Below are 22,285 nucleotides of genomic sequence, written 5' to 3'. Positions count from 1 at the left end.
ACCAGAAGCCTATCCGACATGGAAGCCTCGCCTGGCGGAGGCCGTTTCATTTTGGCGTCCTTGTTAACAGGGGGGAGCGATCACTCCGGCGCCTCGCCTCGCGACGCGTCTCGCCTCCTGCAGCGAGAGAGTTTATCGGCATCGGGTCTATTGTTGACGCGAGCCGAGAGCGGCCGCGTGCAGCCGGGCATGAAGTCGGTACAAGTTGTGACCGGCGCGGAGAACAGAGCGGTTCTGGTGTGAATGGCAAGCCTCCTGCTCGACACTTCTGTGAGGCGCTGCTTCGGAGACGCTTCTGGTGTGTCCCAGGCCTGACAGTGCGGTTGGTGTGCTTCAGTCAAACGGTCACTGTGTGTGTATTTGCTGTGTGTGTGTGTGTATATTTGCTGTGTGTTTGTGTGTGTAATAATCGATTATAAGATGCATCGCGATGCGGACCTGCACGATTCTGCATCGATTCACAAATGTCAAAAATCGATTATAAAATAAAAATAAAAATAAAAAATACTATAATAAAATATAATGGAAGTACATGCAGTTGTTTATTTTAATTATGGATCATAATACAATGCAATTCTAAATGCACTTTTATTTTAAAAGTAGCCACACAGTGAGAAAAAAGAAAGTGAGAAAAAAAATCATGTATTCGGGGAAAAAAGTGATGCATCGATTTAAGATACATCGAGATGATAATCGTTATCGAATCGAATCGTAGCCCTCTGAATCGTAATCGAATCGAATCGTGAGGCCAGTGAAGATTCACAGCCCTAGTATGCGTGCGCTCTCCCCCTGCAGGGCTCTGGCAGACACCAGACAGATAGGGAAGCTGTCGCGGGAGCAGTTTGCCCTGGCCATGCACTTCATCCAGCAGAAAGTCAGCAAGGGCACCGACCCCCCGCAGACCCTCAGCGCTGACATGATCCCCCCCTCTGAGAGGAGCACCCCCGTGCCGGTAGGTCACGCAAAAACACACACACAGGCACACACACACACACACACACACACACACACACACACAGTGCACACATGAAAACAGCGCCTGCATGAAAGCATTTGACCGTAATGTTGTACTTGTTATATCACGTTATCTTTTGTGTTTGTGCAGAGCTTGTCGGGCTACATGACCCCAGTGGGATCAGAGATGGCTGCTCTGTCCGAGATGAGACGGGTGAGAGTCGGCACCTCTTCTTCTCTCCTTCCTGAAGCTCTTTGCGTGTCAATGCAAAGTCATAAAGATGTGCTTTGTCTGCATCTTCTGCATCTTTGTTTTGCACACACTTTTTCCCCCCCGGCCAAGTCAGGTAGTCGGTGAAGTGTCAGTCAACTCAACCTGTGCACTACTACTCAATTTACAGCACTTGTAAAAAAAAAAAAAAAAAAAAATCCCGCAAATAATCTGTTTTTTAAGTATTCACTTAATGTAAGCTTGTATTATTGTGAACGTTTAACTCCAGACCTGCAATCTCCCTCTCAATTTGAATAAGAGCTATTTGTCTATTCAGAGTACTATCTTCAACATCTGTGGGCATTGTCTTTTCTGGGTAAAAATACTGCAAATATACAGTAGTATATCTATGCAAAAGGTAGGAATTTTTGGTCACAAGTCATAACCCTGCCTGACATGGATTATGGCTGATATTTGCGCTTTTCCTACGTGTTGTTTTTAGTTAGCTAAGTGTAGCTGGCAAAACTGTAGAATGTAGAATGTGTCAGCGTTTTGTACCCTCTTGCCTCTGCTTTGAAGAGCGTGAGACAGCTGTTCTTTCTGTTAACGCTAGAAGGAAAACTAGGAATCTCTCCCTCCTCCTCGCACAGCTGGTGAGTTTTGTGAGGTTCTGAGAGTATTTGGGTGGGAAATAAACCCCAGGTAGTGGCAAGGGCAGCCATTGAAAAAGTACTATCCTCCACCGTAACAGCTTGATTTGACCAGACACTCACTGCTCACTCTCGTTTTTCTTTTTGCCCCTAACTCTTTGCTGCTGACGTGTCTCTCTCTCTACTCTCCCAGGCTTTAATGTTCAGGCTGTGGGTAGGTACAGCTGTGTGTAGGTACAGCTGTGTGTAGGTACAGCTGTGTGTAGGTACAGCTGTGTGTAGGTACAGCTGTGTGTAGGTACAGCTGTGTGTAGGTACAGCTGTGTGTAGGTACAACTGTGTGTAGGTACAGCTGTGTGTAGGTAAAGCTGTGTGTAGGTACAGCTGTGTGTAGGTCAGTTCTTCGGAAGGTTCAAGATGTTTGGAAGCCAGTTCTATCAAGTCACTCTTTTTCTTTTTTCTTTTTTTAAGAAAGTGGTTGCAGGCGGCCTTCTATTCGCCTATTTCGCTTCCCGCCCAAATTCACCCATTTTGTGTCTAAAAGACAGGAAGTAACACAGGTGCAAGCAAGACATTAATGAGGGCACCCAACTTCCAACACCATTTAGGTGTTCCAGTAGCAGAGCCCTAATTAATGTCTTGCTTGCCTTGCACCCGTCTTTACTTCCTGCCTTTTAGACACAAAAATGGGTGAATTGGGTGGGAAGTGAAATAGGCTAATTAGCATTTGTTTGCCACGCTGTTGTAAAGAAATGGGCGTCGCAACAACGCTGATGAAGGCTGTGAGCTGAAACGTGTTTGTTGTTTCTGCTGCTTGTCCTTCACCACTAAACTCTAAAAGGACATTCTAGACTGCTGGCCTTTTTCAATGTTCCAAGAGGAAGCCTGCTTATGAATAGGGTTGGTACCGAAACAAGGTACCAATATGGTACTGGTACTTTTACAACCAATACTACCGGTACCGAATTGCCACCCAGATTTAGGTGCCTCATTTAGGTGCCATGCCCAAGCGGCTGAGTGAAATATCCGCCCTCCAGTGCTCCGAAACGGGCGCTGCACGCACCTTCACTAACATTCTAGGACATAACACATAAAATTATTGTTTGAAATCCTCTTTACAGCCTCATTTCAGGCACCGGTACCGTTTTAGAAGTATCGTTTTAAGTATCGTTTTAGAAGTATTGCACCGGTATCGAAAAATATGAAACGATACCCATCCCTGCTTATGAATCCATACCACAGGCTTCTACAGCATCCTGCACCTTTCCTTTGAACAGTTGTGGCAGTGGTGGTGACCCTCCCCCAGACGCAGGTGCCTGACCCAAGCCCCCCCACCCCCCCTCCACCCGTCCCTCCAATCCTCTGTGGTGGTGCCCCCTGACACCGACCAATAGTTTCTCTCCTGTCCTCTCTTTGCCCTTTTTCTCTCTCTCTCTCTCTCTCCTTCCTTTCTGCCCGCTGTAGCTTCGTGTGATCGCTGTCCTCTCATCATCTCACTCGCCCCACATCATCAAATGAGATTGACTGTCCCTGTCTCTTTCGTTTGTCTTCCTCTCCTTCTCGCTGTCTGTCCATCCGTGTCTCTCGCTCTCCACAGGACAGCTCCAGTTCAGTGGGTTCGGGAGAGTTCACCGGCGTCAAGGAGTTGGATGACATCAGCCAGGAGATCGCCCAGCTGCAGAGGTAACGACCAAGTAGACGGCCAAAGTCAACGTCACTTCCTGCTTCAGCATGCGTACCAGAGATTTTCATCCGCCATTTTTTCCCCCCAGAGACATTTAGTAAAATGCTTAAAAAAAAATATACCGTAGTTGTACTTGTTCAAACCAAACGGTTCAGCTATATTTAGAAACAGGAGAGACCACAGAACATTTCACTCGGACCGGTTCAAGTATACATACTACTGCATGCGCTGGGACGCGTCATCAGTGATGTTAACTGGGGTCGTGGGGTGTTTCGGGTCTGTCAACATCATACACCCTCGCCCAGTAGACCCAGCCGAGGCCGATTACGACCCCGACCCGCTTCCCAGAAGCAGCCGCTCACGGATCAGCCTTCCTACTCTGTCTGCAACGTTGCCCGCGGAAGGGTTGATCACGCCCAATCCGCTGCAATAGAGTTAGTGCTACACCGCAGTATTGTGAGACCTTCGGTGCATGGAGGTCTAAGGCCCTGTGGGGTGATTCCAGGCCGGGCACCTCCTTCGTCTCACCAAAATGTAAAAAAAAAAAATGCGAATTTTCTGAGTGAAATGTTCTATCGTCTCTCCTGGTTCTAAATATAGCTGAATCGTTTGGTTTGATGAAGTAAAACTTTTTTATAACCATTTTACAAAATGTCTATTGAAAACAAAATGGCGGATGAAATCCCTCGGTACGCATGCCGAAGCAGGAAGTGATGTCAACTTTGGCTCTCTATATTCTTTTTAAATCTGCAGGTTGGAAGATCCTTTTTCATGTCGTTTAGCCAAAACATGATCCAGTCAAATCAGTAATAGCAACATCGCAGCCTGTAGCAAAGAGCAGATGTGTCTCAAAATGGCAGCTTTCATTTGAGTTTAATTTGAGTTTCACTCTCTGTTGTTCTTCCTCACTAGTAATTCACACAATGACTTGTTTCATGTCTTATGTCAAGGTTCTTTCACTTTAGCAGAACGTCTCATTTGTCAACCTGTAACAGTATCCTGTGCACACTAGCAGCCAAACCCTCATGTGGTATTATTATATGCTAATTAAAGTCCCTGGAAACCAAAATCCACAAAAACCTTCTAACTATTACATTTAGGGTCTTATGTGAGTAATTGTGTGCCTCAGAAATTAATTGACATTACTTTCAACCCTAACCCCAAAAATCGACACTTTTCTACAAGGTCTTGATTTCCATTTCCTCATTGAAGAGAGCGGTGCGTCAAATCTTATCACGTCATAAGATTTAATCGAATCACACACACGCATGCACGCACGCGCGCACACACACACTGACACACACACAGTAGCGCAGCGGCAGAGATCTCTTCCTCTCTGTAAACCCTCTCTGTCTGTGCTATGCGCCGAGCAACGGGCGAACACACACACACACACACACACACACACACTCCATCTCTCTTTCCTTCTCTCTCTCTCTCCTTCTCGCTCTCTCCATTAACGGAGGGAGAGGTCTCCTCCGAGCAGGTCTCCTCCAGCAGGTCTCCTCCAAGAGAGAGAGAGAGTAGACCTGCTGCAGACGGGACACGCCCACACAGTCCGCGGGAGAAAATACACTCTAAAATCTAATTGATTCTCATTACTTTTGCCATGACTGTCAAACCTAAATTTATATACTTTGCGACGTTCATCATCGTTCAAATTTGGCTGATGGCTTATTAACATAGGTTCCTGTGATGTGATGAACTCAAAATGCTAAATAATAATAAAATATTTCTGGTTTCCAGGGACTTTAAGGCAAATTGTCTCTGTTTTAACATGGATTCATAGTAGTATGTAGTATGCATAGTAGGGTACTGTTTATTAAATTGGGTAGCAAGGTATTTTTTTTCCAGTACTGGCAAACCATGCAACACTACCGGTACTAGGTTTTCAAAAGAAAAATCAGAAATTGATGCTGACCACAATTCTGTTGGTTGGCCGTTCATGAACACACACAGTTATTTTCATCTCCAAATGAAAGATGTTCTGCCAAAATGAAATATCAGCTGACACCAAGTATCATTGTGCTTGATGAGTCATTTGAATGCTTCCGTGTTTATTTTGTCCCTTTTTATGTTCACCATTATCATCATTACCTTGCATACCCTTTCTATGATGCTTAAATCTCCTCTTCATAATCAAAGTGCATTTAATCAGTGATGTCAGTGAGGGATGAGAGCTTTCACCTAAACTCACCTGGTTGATCTATTGTGTGTAATAGGTGTTCCTATTAATGCGCTGTACACTCGCTGCACAACACAACAGTTCTTAAGGCATATTCTCATTCCTAACCTGAAGCTAACCAAACTCAAACCCAAGCCTGTTAACCTTGTAGGCATCCTCTGCTTGACTGTGTCAGTTTAGGCTGATGGGTTTGTTTGTTTGTTTGTTTGTCATGTTTATTTCGAATATGTATGTAAACAAAACGGAGACAATATACAGGGCATTCAAAATTACACACGTTAACAAGTCGATTGAAATAGTATTATGAAATAAAGATGAAGGGGTAACAAATATAGACATATTCGAAAAGGAGTGAGAAGAAGTATAACTTATTAACTCCCACCGCTTTTCCACAATACTAAATTATTATATTTATACTTGTATAACAACACATACTATAGAAATATCCACATATATACATATATATATATATATACATGTATATGTACATACATACACATACACATACATACATAAAACAGTAGTCATATAGTAATACATAACAATTATGTATATACCGTATATGACAATAATTGTTGTCATATATATACTATCCCATACATAGTATTCAATAATGTAACTATATAGTTATCAAAAAATCACAGACGCTTTAGACGTTTGTTAGAACATTGGTTGATAGATTAGTGATAAAATGCACACTTAAAAAAGGAAACCTGAAATATCAAATGTGGAGGAGGAGTCCTTTGCTACTCATCTTGGCTTCATTCACCTCATCGCACTGCCTCCTCCCTTCTTCCATTCACCCAGCCAGACAGCCAGCCAGCCAGCCACTCCTTTAACCTGTGTATTTGATCCGTTTTTCTGTTTGTTCACCACTTACTCTCCATGCTGCGTCAGCACGCTTGCTTTTACCCAGTGGAATACTCTCAGGTAAACAGAGCAGCTACTGTACATCCACACGGGCTGGCACTCTGTCAAACGTACAATCACACACTGACACACACAGGAGAGAGATGTCAATATCACATCACATTAAGCACCGACTTCAATTCAACTATGTCCATCTCCAGGACTCACAGTGTCCAGTTCTGCTGTAAAAGGCCGTAGTAGACTGAGGCCACCTAACCCCTCTGCTCTGACACTGTCCAGTTCTGCCGTAAAGGCCCTAGACCAGGGGTACTCAATTAAAAGTCAAAGAAGTCCAGCTATAGAAAATTTCCTCCAGCAAAGGTCCGGAACACTGTCATCATATGCGATTTTCCGGAGAACGTGTATAAACATGTGAGAACAGAACCTCTATCCAAATAGGAGGTAATGACAGTAATTGTGTGTGTTGTTGGGGGGGGGGGGGGGGGGGGGGGTATAATTTAATGGGTTTTCATTTCAATAAAAAACTAAAGTAGAACGTTTGAAAGAGTGTGTTGATTGACTTTTGATATCATCTGTGTGTGTGTGCACATGCGTGCGTGCACGTGTGTGTGCACGTGTGTGTGCACACGCATGCGTGCACGTGTGTGCACACGCGTGCATGCAAGTGTGTGTGTGTGTGTGTGTGTGTGCACATGCGTGCGTGCACATGTGTGTGTGTGTGTGTGTGCACATGCGTGCGTGCACATGTGTGTGTACTAGCAGCAACAACCTGCTCCTCCAGGGACAGGTAGTGAAAAGGAGCAAACATTGGCTAAAGAGTGTGACAGAACACAAAAGGGCCGGCTGCTTTATGCAGAAATACACATCAACATACATGATTATATTGTTATTTTGTCACACGTCATCAACATGACTATATTATTTTGTCATGTCATTGTAGGTTTGATAGAATCCCAGTCCCATGTCTTGTTATTATGATGTGTGTTATTTTGTCATGTCATTGTAGGTTTGATAGAAATGATGGTGTGTTGATGTGTGTGCTGAAGAGTGGCTTTAGACACAGCAGGGGGGGGATGGTGGTTGAAGCATTGTTCTTTCTGTAACCATGTGTGTGTGTGTGTGTGTGTGTGTGTGTGTCAGGGAGAAGTACACACTGGAGCAGGACATCAGGGAGACAGAGGAGGCCATCAGACATAAGACTGCAGAGGTGCAGGTGAGGACAACTTTCACTGCCCATCCCCACTAATTAAGACCCCATATATATATATAGATATAGATATAGATATCGATCTCAGTTAAATTTTGTCATTTTTTCCCCCCTCTTGCAGTTTGAAGACAGATTTAGAGGAATATCTCATTTTAAATTAGCATTAGGATTATACTGTTGTGATCATTATTCAGTTTTAACCATCAATAATTGTTCCTTTTCTCATTATTTCATTTCTCAGAGTAAATACTGTATATTTATTTCGAGATTTTGGTCAATTATTTGTGCTGTTATGGTTATAATTAGCCTAGTTACTCACTTCTACACTAGCTTAGATTGTGTTACTTATGGATGGCATGGAATTATAGTGAAAATAGATTATCCCCCATTTTTGCAGGGGACCCCACTTTGAAAACCACTGGCTTTAGGCTAGAACTGTTGCAAGAAGGTTTCAGGATTTATCTCTATGCATTAGGCTGTGATTACTATTTATATAAATCTATTTATTCACATAGATTCATGATATATTATGGTATACAGCCTACCTGTGACATCAATGTTTTGATTAATCTGCGCCAGTACCGAAAATGTAGCCTATTCATAGCTTTCAAGGGGCGTTACGTAGGTACAAGGAACGCCCCTTCTGGCGGTCAAAACTCAAAACAACAATGGCGCTGAACACTGACCAGACGCAGCTGCAGCAAAAAGCGGTCTTTTTTCCTCCAGTTTCCAGTCAGGAATATTTAAACGCAGCACAGCTCTGTTTCATTAGTGACATACTGACACGGTGAATCGATTCACTTTGCACCGTGACTCCAGTGTCTGCTTCATATTGGAAACGCAGCACAGCTCTGCCAGTAAAAAGCAGTTCCCTCGTAAGGGGACTGGTGTGGGTGTGTGTGGGTGTGGGTGTGTGTGTGTGAGTTTTCTTTCTCCGACGGCATTCTGTAAAAGCACAAGCCAGGCGTGTCTCCTCGTTGGTTAGTGCAACCGATAGCACATTTTGGCTCAACAAACAGCGTGAGAAACTAGTGACTCGGCGGGCACTGCGGAATGAACAAGTTTTTTTTTTGACCGCCAGGTGGGCGTTCCCGGCAGAACGTAACGCCCCTTGAAAGCTATGAATTACTGCATGACTGATCCTATGATGTCATTGTAATCACACTCAGGTGTGCTTTCACAAGACAGGTGTTGTCCATTCAATCAGCCCACCTGTCTTTATAATGGCTGTCTTGCACTGTGTTCGTATGAGACTTGACAAAGTCTATGGCCGAAACTGTTGTCAAATAGCGTTAAATTGCACTTTATTGCATCTGGAACCAGAGTGTGCCTTCCCCTGCACTATCAACATACTTGTTTAGTTACATTCCAATTCATCAACTTTGGAGCGTTATTTACCCCCCCTTCCCGACATGCTAGGTTGACATCCTTCGTCCCAATCAATTCCTTATTTCTTCTACTTTCATATGGTATAAAGATTACCACTCACGCTTTAAAAACGAGCTCGCAGTCAGCGATGGATTTACGGGCCAAATTCAGTTTAAAAATGTGGGAATTTAAGGTTGCGGTAAATGACAGGAAAAATGACAGCATGAAACATCAATACGAAGAAAATAGCGGTGCTCGGTGAACCATTTCCACGCCGAATTTAATAGAAGGCCCAGATAACTTGAAATCAATTGACTTACTTGCCTATCCATGCCGTCTGTAGTGTCAGCGCATGCAGCCGAGACGTTGCAAATATCCCAGTTTTTGACGTTAAATATTCCAGTGTACCGCTGCCCGCAACTCGAAACTCGTTTTGGCTCGTAATCCAATGCAACGACTGTCTGGCTTGTGAACACTTACTGCTTGATAAAAAGTAAATAAAAATAAGGGGGAAATATAATATGCTGCTACTGTCGTCAGTGTCGTGTAAATCATTCCTGTCAGGTCATGACAGCAAAGTGGATTTCACTTCCTATAGTGAACTTGATTCAGCGTTGAGAGACTCATTCATCAGTGGACGATACAATGCCAATTTTAGCAATCTATCCAATCAACAACCAATTAGGTTGAATAAATTAATTGTTTGGTATTGATTGGTGAGGGCGGGTTAAGCTCCAGCGAAATCTAATAGGTTGAAAAACACATCATTTCACTGTTCCTTGTCAAATGCATGTGTTTTCAACCAATAATATTTTGCATGAGATAAATTACCATGGGAATCAAACGCCCTAGGGGAGGATTTGTTTCTCCTCTACCCCCCCGAGGGCATGACCAGGGCATGACAGACTGGCACAGACTCTGTCTGCATGCCGCTCCATCACTGCCCTACAGGGGTCACTGTTGTTGAAGCATTTTAAGAATAACATGATTTTTATTCAGAAAAAACACATTTGATTGATATTTTATTAAAAAAATATAGATTATTATATAAAATCCCCCATCTCTTCTAGAAAATAAAGGAGGACCATCCTCCCTTGCCTCACTGGAAAAAAAAACCCTGATATATATCAGGGTTTTTTTTTCCAGTGAGGCAAGGGAGGATGGTCCTATATACCGTAAATTCCGGACTATAAGACGCACCGGTCTATAAGCCGCAGCACCAAAATTGACTATTTTTTTCTTCTATAAGCCGCACCGGACTATAAGCCGCGGGTGTTTTGATGTTTAATTACCATATGAAAGGGTTCGTGCACAGAGAGGAATGTCGGGAAAGAGATCGCTGTTTGGGGAAGCTCCCATTTATTAACATTTCAACAAAACAAAACAAAAGTCAGGTCACTAATCCCCAGACAAAATCACACAACAATAGGCTACCGTATATGTGCAGCAAACCTGTAACCAGAGAAGTCAAGTCACTAATCCTCGTCTTCCTCTTCTTCCTGCGTACTGAAACCACCAAAGTCCTCATCTTCAGTGTCGGAAACGAACAGGTTCAGGGTGGCTTCGTCAACCACTCTCCTCTCTCCTTCATTGTCACTCAAAACCAACGAACTCCTCTTCATCACTGTCGGCATCGAACAGCCTCTGAAGCCTCTGACGGCCCTCAGCGCCAGCTGTGGCGGCGTCATCCTTTTCATCCCGCAGCAGTCCAGCGTTTTGGAACCCGTTGGTGATTGTGGATGTTTTCACACTCCTATAATATTCCGTGATCTTCCTTTGTGTGAATTCGCCGAAGTTTGTGATTTTCTCCTGGTAGTCGGGAGGGAGTTGTTCAGTAGTTCTCCCCCGGACGGACAGTCCCTTTCGTCTCATGAATCGGTAGCACCAAGATGGCCCACCTCTGAAATGTTCAATTTTCATCTCGGTGGCGATTGTTTTGGCCTTCAGTCGGATCTGCACCGTGGAAACGCCTCGGCCGTCTCCTCTCTGGGTCAACACCCAGTCCTCAAGGGAATCTTCAAGTTCCGGCCATCTGCTTTTGTGGCCTCTGAAGGACTTTTTTGTCTTATTACACTGAGACAGTTCCTCCTGCTGCAGCTTCCAACGTCTCACCATTGACTCATCGACGCCCAGGGTACGCGCTGCTGCTCTGTTTGTTTCTTTTAGTGCGAGTTCGACTGCTTTCAGCTTGAAAGCTGCGTCGTGTGACTTTCTGCGTACCTTCCCCATGGTAAGTGAGAGAGAGACTGCTTGTCTTGTTGTGATTCCGGGCTGATGAACTTTGCTTACCGTAATTACCATATGTAAGGGTTCACGCACAGAGGGGATTGTTGGCTGTTTGAGGAAGCTCCCATTTACCGTATTACCGTAACATTTCAACAAAACAACATAACACAACACCTTTGTTTATTTCGACAGTGCACACAGTGTCCGCGGTGTGGTGAAAAGAGGGCAACAGAGGAAATTAAAACAGAAGTGGATTTATAGGTAGAAAGAGTGCTAAAAAAGAGAGATTTTATTTGTATTTGAAAAAAAAATTCTGAAAAAATCCATAGATAAGACGCACCGTTATATAAGCCGCAGGGGCCAAAAAACGGGAAAAAAGCCGCGGCTTATAGTCCGGAATTTACGGTATATATATATTATTTTGTATGTGGCACACAACCAAAAAAGTTTGGCCACACCTGCCATAGACTGACCCTCATTGCCCAAATGAAATTCCGGTGTCGGCCTGGGTATCAGTACCCGATATCTTATGGACCAAAATAACCCAGTACCAAGTAGTATCGAAACTTCTCCAGTCTACTGATACCTCATTTGATCTTTTTTGCACACAGATCTAAAAAAAATGCTATTGCTCACAGCCAATCATCACAAGCGTTCTTCAATTTAATGTAACGTGTGATTGGCCCACTACCGTAGCAGTTACAACCCATACAGTCTGTGGTGGTGAAGTTGAGTACGGTGTATGTGAGGAATTTGGCAGTTCAACGTGCTAAGATGCCACCAAAACACTGGCTAAAAAATGGGTATCGAATGAAGTATTGCTATCAATTTAAGGGTACTTGTATTGGTACTGGTATCTGAATTTTCCAAACCATACCCACCCAACCCTAGGTGTCACACATGTGCACTGGTGGGAGATCTCCTCCCGCAGGCTGATAGGCATCCATGGTTTCCTTTTCCTTCGTGTTGTGTCAGGAGATGCAGAGCGACCTGGACAGAGAGACGGCCAGCCTGCAGGAGCTGGAGGCCCAGAAGCAAGACGCCCAGGACCGCCTGGAGGAGATGGACCAGCAGAAACACAAGCTGGAGGACATGCTGAACGAAGTGCGCGTCAAATGCCAGGAGGAGTCTCAGATGGTGAGGAAGGGAGGGAGGAGAGAGAGGAGGCGAGGGTGAATGACATATGGAAGAGATGGACCCAGATAACACAAGCTAGAGGACGTTCTCAGTGACGTCAGGATCATATATCAAGAAGAGAGGCAGATGGAGAGATCCGAGAGGGGGAGAAGGAATGATGAAGGAAAGAGGAGAGAGAGATATGGAGAGATGTGGAGAGAGAGATAAAACAGCAACGGACTTAACACACAGCATTCCACTCAGGAAGTATTTCATTTCAAGAAATATGCCTGACCCTTTCCCATCTGAATCTGATATCCCTTCTCCTCTATTCTCTACTTCAGGGCTCGGAAACCTTTTTGATATGAAGTGCCATTTTAACATTTCAATCAGTGTGCCACACCAAGATTAATCACACCAAAATTTAAATCTCCAACGGATCTGTAATGTTATTCAATCCAAAATCAGGACATTTGGAATGAAAGCACTATACAAGATACACAGCACGGTTTTTCTCTGTCTTCCGAGCTGGCATTGTTCACCTGCCAGTGTTTCCCCTACCATTCTACAGGCCTGGCGGGCCCGCCAGGCCAACGGTGCCCTCGCCAGGCCAGAAAAAAAAAAAAAAATCCCCACTACTTTCCCCAAAATTTCAATAAACCTTTATGGCATATTATTATAATACAACAATACTGATGTTGACAGTAATAGAAGATGCCAGATCATTCAAAACAATAAGCATTTTGCTTTTAGGAGCATTGTGCCAGCGTGCAGCGCTGTTCCAAAACGTGTCAACGTGTGTCGTTGCCTGGGAAACGCACATCCCATAATACAACTGTTCGCATCACGTCCCATAATAGTATGATGATACTTGGGATGCCATTGTGAACATAGATGTGAACAGGTTAGCTAAAAGTTTAGCGTTGCCAGCGAGGGGCCCCACCGTTGCGGTCAGGGGTATGTTTCGAAATCCCTCCAGGCCTGAAAAATCTTCTAGGGGAAACACTGTCTGCTGTCTGCTGCCATGGAAGGCAACCAATCAGAGGCAGAGTAGAGCGGGTCACTACCGTAAATATCCTAAATAACAGGCCGCACAACTACAAATGAGATTGCACCCGTGCCATAGGTTGCTGACTCCTGCTCTCTTATCTCTCTCCTTCACTCTTATCTTTTCGTAGAGCCTCGTACTTACATCATCCATAGTCACAGGAATATTGTAAGGTCATCGTTTCATGATGGGATTTAGTTGAATGCGTTGTGTGTTACATATTAGATAAAGTAGGTATGCCTTAAAAGTCATCCTCCAAAAATAAGTCTAACTAGTCGATACACATCCGAATCAAATGTTAATCAGATAGCAGTCTGGGAACCGATCGGTTAAACAAAAAAAACGATTGTTTTCTCTAACCTCTGGGGGCAGCAGCCCTGTTTCAATGTGGTGCAACAGGAACTCAAGAGGCGCGGTCGGCACGGGAAAAAAAAATCCCTTTCCGCTCCCTTCAAGCTCTGCCATTGGCTCCAACCGACCGGCTCTGCCCATTAATGGATTTATTTTCCGCTCCGTGTGTGTCACTCTCAAATTCGTCCATCGCTATGAAACAACAACAACAACTCTAGCTCGTTGCTAGTAGCAAGTAGCAACTTGCTACACGCTGAAAATGGTAAGTTTTGTCTACACACGGGTCACGTTCACTTCATTTTGATCGGGTAAAGCGCAGCATGCGTGCGAGCGCTGTTACACACCTTTTGACGGAGCCGGCAGACAGATTATCGATCGAAGTCGAAAGTCTGTCTCGAGAGATTAATCAGATAGTGAGTGAGTGCTCAGAAGTGATTTATTTTCTTTTAAAAGCTCAGTGTGCAGATATGAAAAAGCACTTTGTTGCATAATGACGCTCTACTCAGCAGCTTGTAATGACGTGGTGTTTTCTTTCTATCATGGAATTGATGTCTGTGTCTGTGGGGCAGATCTCCTCTCTCAGATCTTGACCTCTTGGCCTCTCTGTCTGTCTGTGGGGCAGATCTCTTCTCAGATCTTGACCTCTTGGCCTCTCTGTCTGTCTGTCTGTGTGGGGCAGATCTCCTCTCTCAGATCTTGACCTCTTGGCCTCTCTGTCTGTCTGTGTGGGGCAGATCTCCTCTCTCAGATCTTGACCTTTTGGCCTCTCTGTCTGTCTGTGTGGGGCAGATCTCCTCTCTCAGATCTTGACCTCTTGGCCTCTCTTGTCTGTCTGTGTGGGGCAGATCTCCTCTCTCAGATCTTGACCTTTTGGCCTCTCTGTCTGTCTGTGTGGGGCAGATCTCCTCTCTCAGATCTTGACCTCTTGGCCTCTCTGTCTGTCTGTCTGTGTGGCAGATCTCTTCTCAGATCTTGACCTCTTGGCCTCTCTGTCTGTCTGTCTGTCTGTCTGTGTGGCAGATCTCTTCTCAGATCTTGACCTCTTGGCCTCTCTGTCTGTCTGTCTGTCTGTCTGTGGGGCAGATCTCCTCTCTCAGATCTTGACCTTTTGGCCTCTCTGTCTGTCTGTGTGGGGCAGATCTCCTCTCTCAGATCTTGACCTCTTGGCCTCTCTGTCTGTCTGTCTGTGTGGCAGATCTCTTCTCAGATCTTGACCTCTTGGCCTCTCTGTCTGTCTGTCTGTCTGTCTGTGGGGCAGATCTCCTCCCTGCAGAGCCAGATCCACTCGCAGGAGTCAGACCTGCAGAGCCAGGAGGAGGAGCTGAGCCGGGCCAAAGCTGACCTGGGCCACCTGCAGCAGGAGGAGAACCAGCTGGAGCAGAGCCTGGCCGCTGGCAAGATCCAGCTGGAGACCATCATCAAGTCCCTGAAGGCCACGCAAGATGAGATAAACCAGGTAGGAACCATAGTCGAGTCCCTGAAGGCCACACGGGACGAGATCAACCAGGTAGGAACCGGACAAGTATCAAAAAGAAGTGAAGTCCGCACACTGCATCCACTTAACTCAGTTTATTTGTTATATTGACGTTTCGGTCGTGAGACCATCAGAATGAAGCAGAAAATGACAGAGCACCCATATATACAAGTCAAACATCTCCTCCCACTCATGGGCGTGGGGGAAAGAAAACAGGTGAAAGCAATCCACCATTAAGGCGAATCATCACAGGGTGCATCTTGCTTCACATGAAAAACAAAATAATGGAGAAAGACATTCTCAAGACATAATACACAAAAAAGTACATTTTAAGATAGTATAGCCTAGTGTAGGAAGCAAAGTTGTCGGTACACTAGAAAATACAGTAAACAAGGAGCAAGGGCAAGTCTAAAACAATTACCGGTATGTAGAAAAACATTCTATAGATAAACATTTAGAAAAGGAGGGGCCAAGGCAGTTGCTCTGCAAAGGGTAGGATAAAGATACCCACACATAAATATTGGAGGGAGGTGCATGCCTCCCCTCCATTGGCGACTGCCTAAAAAAGACTCGGGGTGTCGGCTGGAGTGGCTGCTGGAGTCAGAGTCAAAGGAAGAGGCTGAGGTGTAGTCTGTGGCCCGGCGTCTCCGTGGCTGTTGTCGTCCCCGTCGGTGAGCAGGGTACTGTCTCTCAGGCTGTCGTCCCTCAGGCTGTCGTCTCTCTGCCTGCGCGTCATCGTCACGCCTTCTGCTTCTCCAGGTGTAGACTCGACCGTTGTCGTAGTCATTGATGTCACGTTCAAATTTCTTGACTTTGTAGACTTTTATTTCTTTCTGCAGGTCCAGTTTGTGTTGTTCACACTCTGTGACAAGAGTATCAAGTCTCTCCTGTGTAAATGTGACAGTGACAGAGTCTTTTTTGAGAAGCTCAATCTCAGCCCTAGTTTTGTATAGAGAGGGCCATGAGATCAAATGAGCATTTGTTCATTATGTCACACCATTTGTCACCAAACGCCTTATTGTCCTTACCGATCATGGGTTCCTTCTGTAAGCGTAGCCCACGTGGGATGATTTTCTTGCGAAGATAATCGCTCAGGGAAACTGCGTGTAAGTACAAGCGTGCTTCTCTGGCTTGCAGTTTGGAGAAGCTTTTTTTCAGTGTCTCTGTGTTGGCCATGTTGGAGGCACTGGAAGGCCCGCTGAACAAAGAGTCAGTCAACATAATGCGTGTGTAGTCCACATCGTTGAATTCAAATGTGCCAGACATACTTGGTCTGTCCTCGCCTGGCATTTCTTGCGTGTCTTGAGAAGTCTTTACAACAAGGCTGGAGAGTGTCCTTTCTGGAGTGCAGCACAAAAAGCTCAAGGCTTACCGAACAGGAACAAAAGGAAAAGCGGGCACATCCACTCGGAGCTGCAGGTGCAGCACAACAATGGCAATAACAAGTACCGGTATCAAAAAGAAGTGAAGTCCGCACACTGCATCCACCTTCATCAGAATGAAGCAGAAAATGACAGAGCACCCATATATACAAGTCAAACATCTCCTCCCACTAATGGGCGTGGGGGAAAGAAAACAGGTGAATCATCACAGGGTGCATTTTGCTTCACATGAAAAACAAAAAAATAATGGAGAAAGACATTCTCAAGACATAATACACAAAAAAGTACATTTTAAGATAGTAATAATAATAATAATAATACATAGGTTTTATATAGCGCTTTTCAGGGGAACTCAAAGACGCTTTACAATACATAGAAAAATATATAGTATAGCCTAGTGTAGGAAGCAAAGTTGTCGGTACACTAGAAAAGACAGTAAACAAGCAAGGGCAAGTCTAAAACAATTCTGTAGAAAAACATTCTATAGAGAAACATTTAGAAGAGGAGGGGCCAAGGCAGTTGCTCTGCAAAGGGCAGGATAAAGATGCCCACACATAAATATTAAAATAGAAATAAAGAAATAAGGGAGGGATGACCTCCAGAGCAGCTAAAGTGAGCAATGCTAATGTCAGACAGGATGTAGGCTGATCACAAATATCTAAGTGAGTCTGTACTCACAGATGAGGGTAAGTGAAGAAGTCTATCAAACGTAACAAAAAAAAAATTAAAGGAATGGTCTAATATCGAATGACACATTCAAGCCTCTGGCAAAGGAACCGGACAAGTCCCTGAAGGCCACACACCAGGTAGGTAGGACAGAGGAGGGTTGATGTGTGGGATGGAGATTGTGAAAGCCACACAGAACCAGTGAGGTTAGGATTTGGGTGTCAAGAATGAAATTAGGTTTAGGGTAAGGAAAGGGTTACTTTCGCATTAAGATTAGTTTAGGGTTAGATCCTGAATGTAGTCAATGGAATGTGCCCACAGGTATCGTGTTATCAGGGTTCCCACTGGTCCTTGACACAGGTTCCCCTTAATTGATGTAAATTGTGTTGTAAGTGTTGATGTGTGTCTCAGACTATGTCATGTTGGGTCCTTGAATTTGAGGTAATTGTGCCTAGAAATTATTTAAAATGTCCTTGAAGTTGATGTTTAAGAAGGTGTTGGACCCCTGGGTTTATGTGTAAGGGTTAATCCTACTAAGGTTAGTTTAGGGTCAATGGAATATCCTCACAAGTATTATGTATGTGTGTCTAAAGTCACCAGCAGGGAGCAGTATTGTGCTACAGAATCCACTTCTTTATTATCCCTACACTACAGTCAACATGTTTCCTCCCATGCCACTAGAGCAGACCTGGGCATTATACGGCCCGTGGGGCCAGAAGCCCTGGTTCTGCCTCATGATGGTTCTGCCTGGCCCGGGAGGTCTAAGACAAACCACATCAATTTACTTATGAGGCTAAAAATGAGCTATAAAGTTAATTTCATTTAAAAGTGATTATTTTACATCCTTGTATGTATTCTAATAATTTGTGGTGTAGGCACACACACGCGCACGCACACACACATCTAAGCCGCCTACATACACACGTTCAACTTGACTTAAACTGGACAAACACATGAAGTATGACGTGTATAGATAGATAATATTCACCTGCATCTAATTGAGTGAGGACACACACACACACACACACACACACACACACACACACACACACGTGCGCACACCAACATACCCCGGAGCCTGAGCAGATTACAGAGCACCAGTCTTTTTTCTGTCACTCCTCCTTCTCTCCAGTGGAAAGGTCACACCGGAGGTTAAAGAGACCCAGCAGTTCATCATTTCCTCACGCTCACCTGTAATAATATCCCTCCTTATTGCTTCCAGGAACATTCATGTTGATTTTCATGACATAGTCCTCCCATGTATTATTCACCAAACCTCACGTTAGACCCGTGTCCCAGCCGCCGAGCGGGGCCGAGGTGCGTGCCGCGTACCCAAAACATCGCGGGTTTGAGTCCAGTTCTTTTATCTTGAATGCCAGCAGCAGTGTTATTGCTACAATACCAGGTATTGTAGCAATAACAGGTATGGTATTGTTTTCACCTTGTGAGTCTGTGTGTGTCATTATGGTAAAATGAGGTCCGGAGACACGTAATGTAGCGGGAACTACCAGAGAAGCCATTTGTATTCCTGTCTGTCTGTGGACAGATTTTGCAAATGCGATAGCGTCAAAACCGTGCAAGATGCAGTCATGAAAGTAACCTTACAGGTGTGTAGTTGAGAACAAAATGAAGGCCGAGTTTGAAAAGGGGTGGGATCCGAGCAAGGGGACAGCCCCCCCCACTTTACGCCCCGCCCACATTCGTTTTAAGTCGCGGGCCTCGCGGCTGGTGTGATCCCATCGGTTTCATAACTCCATTGATGTTTATTAGTGGCTTTGATTCCATGAATGACGATTGTCATTACCTACACAATTTTCCTCACGTTATTATCATTTGTTATTGCTACAATTGTATGTGTATATATATAGATATATGTATATATATATATCACCTGGGTTCATGAACTATGGAACTGCAAGTACTGGGTCCCATTTTGAAAAGGTTGTAAAGAAGTGTCTAAAACGGCACGAAGCAGTAAAACGTTACCGATGCTCTACAGAGTTTTAATTCCACTTACCGTGTGTGTGTGTGCGTGCGCTTGCATGGGTGCGTGTGTGTCTCCTCCAGGCTCGCAGTAAGCTGTCTCAGATCCAGGACAGCCAACAGGAGGTGTCTAAAAGCATCGAGCAGTACAACAGCACCCTGAACGGCACCCACGGAGGCAGCATGACCAACCTGGCCGACATGAGCGAGGGCTTCAGCGACAGAGAGAACGGCGGCTTCCCCTCCATAGTGAGGGCAGCACAGGTGTGTGGTTTCCCTTTGTTACAGGCTGAGGCTGCATTCAGACAAACTCCACCCAGACGCAGTGGCCGCTGCGTGTAGTGCAGCTGACAGCTGTAGTACGGCGCTGTGGGAGGGTCTCACTTCACCCCCCTTTCTGCCTTCTCCCCTTCAAAACAATCATGTGTGCGAGTGAACCAAGAAAATATGGAAGTGATGTCATCAGTGATGTCACTTGAGCAATTGTGCACACACACATACATACATAGTTTAGTTCAGAGAAGCCTTCCCTCCCCCTCCTCCTCCGCTCTACTGCTTCTCTGAACTGGGCGCGCTTGTTTAATGTCGCCGGGGCGTCCCCCCGCGCATGAGAAGTCGGTTGTGTTGTTGTGAAAGCTTTTAAGACAAAGAAGAAACTTCACGTTCTTTCCTGTTTTCAACCCAAAGTGAGTACAAGTCTTCAGCTGTGAATTTAACTCGCCTGTTTCCAAAGTGAAAGTTGAAGTTGCTCAGTTACATACAGCAGCTGCTGCTGCTGTATTTCTATAGCCATTTCTCCTCAACTCTTCCTCTCTCATTAGGTTCAAAAGCCCACGCGAATCTAACGTTATCTCCGCCAGTAATTCTGTCAGTTTTCTGCCAGCTAGTTAAATTCAACAGACACACGTTGTTGGTCAGGATCTGTAACGTTAACGTTATTTGTTTTGCGCCGTTCAAATTGCTGGTAGTGACAGCTACTGCTTCAGTCGCCTGGCTCTGTGAGGCTACCAATAATAGTCCCCCCCCCCCCGTCAACGATGCTATCGTCCATCATGATGTTTGACTGTGGAACCATCACAACGGCCATTTGGTTGACATCTCACCACCCTAGTCCAGACTAGGGGTGGGACAAAATATCGATACTCACGGTATCGCGATATTTCCACTTGCGATACGTTATCGATACACTGGCACCAAGTATCGATATGTTTATTTTAAAAAAAAATATATATATATATATATATATATATATATATATATATATATATATATATATATACGGTATATATATTTTTTTTAATAAACAGGCTAAAATATTATGCTGTGTGTGGTAGTTCAAACATAGTTTCAAGTTGACGTTTATTTATGTTTGTAGTTGAAACAAAAACATAAATACTGTAGGCTACATGAATGGAAATGTTTGATCATTAATATCTACTTTTAGAAATTATATAGGTAGGTAGGTTATATAGGTTTTCTTGTTTTAATAATAATAATAAAAAGACTTAATGTGTAACTTTTCCTCCGTGGTATCGAAAATGGTATGAGTGAGTGAGTGAACTCTGAGAGAGTTCATGTCAATTCTGCTAATAAATACATAATACCTCCTTCTTGCCTTTTAGGGGTATTTTTTTCTCTTCAGTTACACAGGTATCGTGATGTATCGTCTTCCAATATATCGATTATCGCAGTATCGCTGTATCGTGATAATATCGTTATCGAGGGCCAAGTATCGTGACGATATCGTATCGTGAGCTACTCAGCGATTCCCACCCCTAGTCCAGGCTGATCCATGGAGCAAAACAGAATGTGAGTTCACACGATGTGGATGGTTTTACCAGGCTAACATTCTGACCCATTTAAAATTGTCATTTTAGTATATTTAGATCATTTATTACATTATATGACATTTCTTACCAATTATCATATTATCAATTCCTGTTGTTGGATTTTAGGTATTGGTGAAATCAGATCTCAGTGCTTTAGTCTGGATTTGGCCTGATAATGGTAAATCCCAGCTTCTGGCGCTTTTCTTTATAGTTCCTCCATCCCCTCTCCATCCCCTCTCCTCCTCCTCCTCCTCCTCATCGCCCGACCTCATTATCAGCTAGACAAGAGCTTACCAGCAGTATGCAAAACGTGGCGTGCCAGATCCTCTCCATAACACACTGCTGTCATTCTAAACGCCTCTCGCTAAGACCCCGGCTATTATGTCTCTCTCCCTGACACTCCATTGTGTCCCCTGCAGACCTGGATGGAGCCTGTGGGCCTGTTCAGATGGCCCCTGCACTGATCTGATCCTGAGCTTTAGTAGCGCTCCTCTTGGCTTTCCTCATCATAACATCATTACCTCGGCTCAGGGCCCTCTCACACACCTGGCAGGCTGCTCTTTACTCTCGCTTAAAGTTTCCACCCTGAAGCAAATTCACACATGCCGCTCTGACTTTGGAGGGTTGGGTCAGAAGAGTCAAAGACCAGCTCATTGAACAAACCCACGACTCATTTGGGTATTGTGGTGCTGGAGCTTCTCCTTTGAGAGCCAATTCTAAACCGACTCTCCAGTGTCAGAAACCATGATGAGTTCACAGGGGCAACGACCAATTCTGCTAGGTATTAAAGTAAATGGAAATTTAAAGAACACCGGGGAAAATGGGTCGACTTACTGAAGAACCATGTATATGTGTGAGTGTGAGTGTGTATATGTACATCATTTATGTATTGTATGTATATGTATATATATATAAATATGTATGTATATATATATATAAATATGTATGTATATACAGTATATATAATGTGTGTGTGTGTGTGTGTGTGTGTGTGTGTGTGTGTGTGTGTGTATATATAATATATATATATATAGAGAGAGAGAGAGACTTTTTTCTGTCTCTTCTGACGTCACACCTGTCC

At 44.3% G+C, this 22,285-nt stretch overlaps 1 protein-coding gene across 1 annotated transcript in view; it reads left to right on the top strand.

The window, feature by feature from the left end:
- eps15l1a (epidermal growth factor receptor pathway substrate 15-like 1a) overlaps positions 1-22,285 on the top strand; it is a gene marked incomplete at both ends in the record, with an annotated part of 60,058 nt that overhangs the window by 8,231 nt on the left and 29,542 nt on the right. The window contains 9 exons of the mRNA XM_083647392.1: positions 796-952; positions 1,106-1,168; positions 2,009-2,029; positions 3,413-3,498; positions 6,582-6,614; positions 7,695-7,767; positions 12,331-12,492; positions 15,129-15,326; positions 19,460-19,639. Of these exons, the coding sequence (XP_083503518.1) occupies positions 796-952; positions 1,106-1,168; positions 2,009-2,029; positions 3,413-3,498; positions 6,582-6,614; positions 7,695-7,767; positions 12,331-12,492; positions 15,129-15,326; positions 19,460-19,639 (973 nt within the window). The remainder of the gene's footprint in view (positions 1-795; positions 953-1,105; positions 1,169-2,008; positions 2,030-3,412; positions 3,499-6,581; positions 6,615-7,694; positions 7,768-12,330; positions 12,493-15,128; positions 15,327-19,459; positions 19,640-22,285) is intronic.

This window comes from Poromitra crassiceps, assembly GCF_964638095.1.
Source record: "Poromitra crassiceps genome assembly, chromosome: 12".
Taxonomy (NCBI): Eukaryota; Metazoa; Chordata; class Actinopteri; order Beryciformes; family Melamphaidae; genus Poromitra; species Poromitra crassiceps.
The sequence above is the reverse complement of the archived record's forward strand: the minus strand, read 5'-3'. Positions and strand labels throughout refer to the sequence as shown.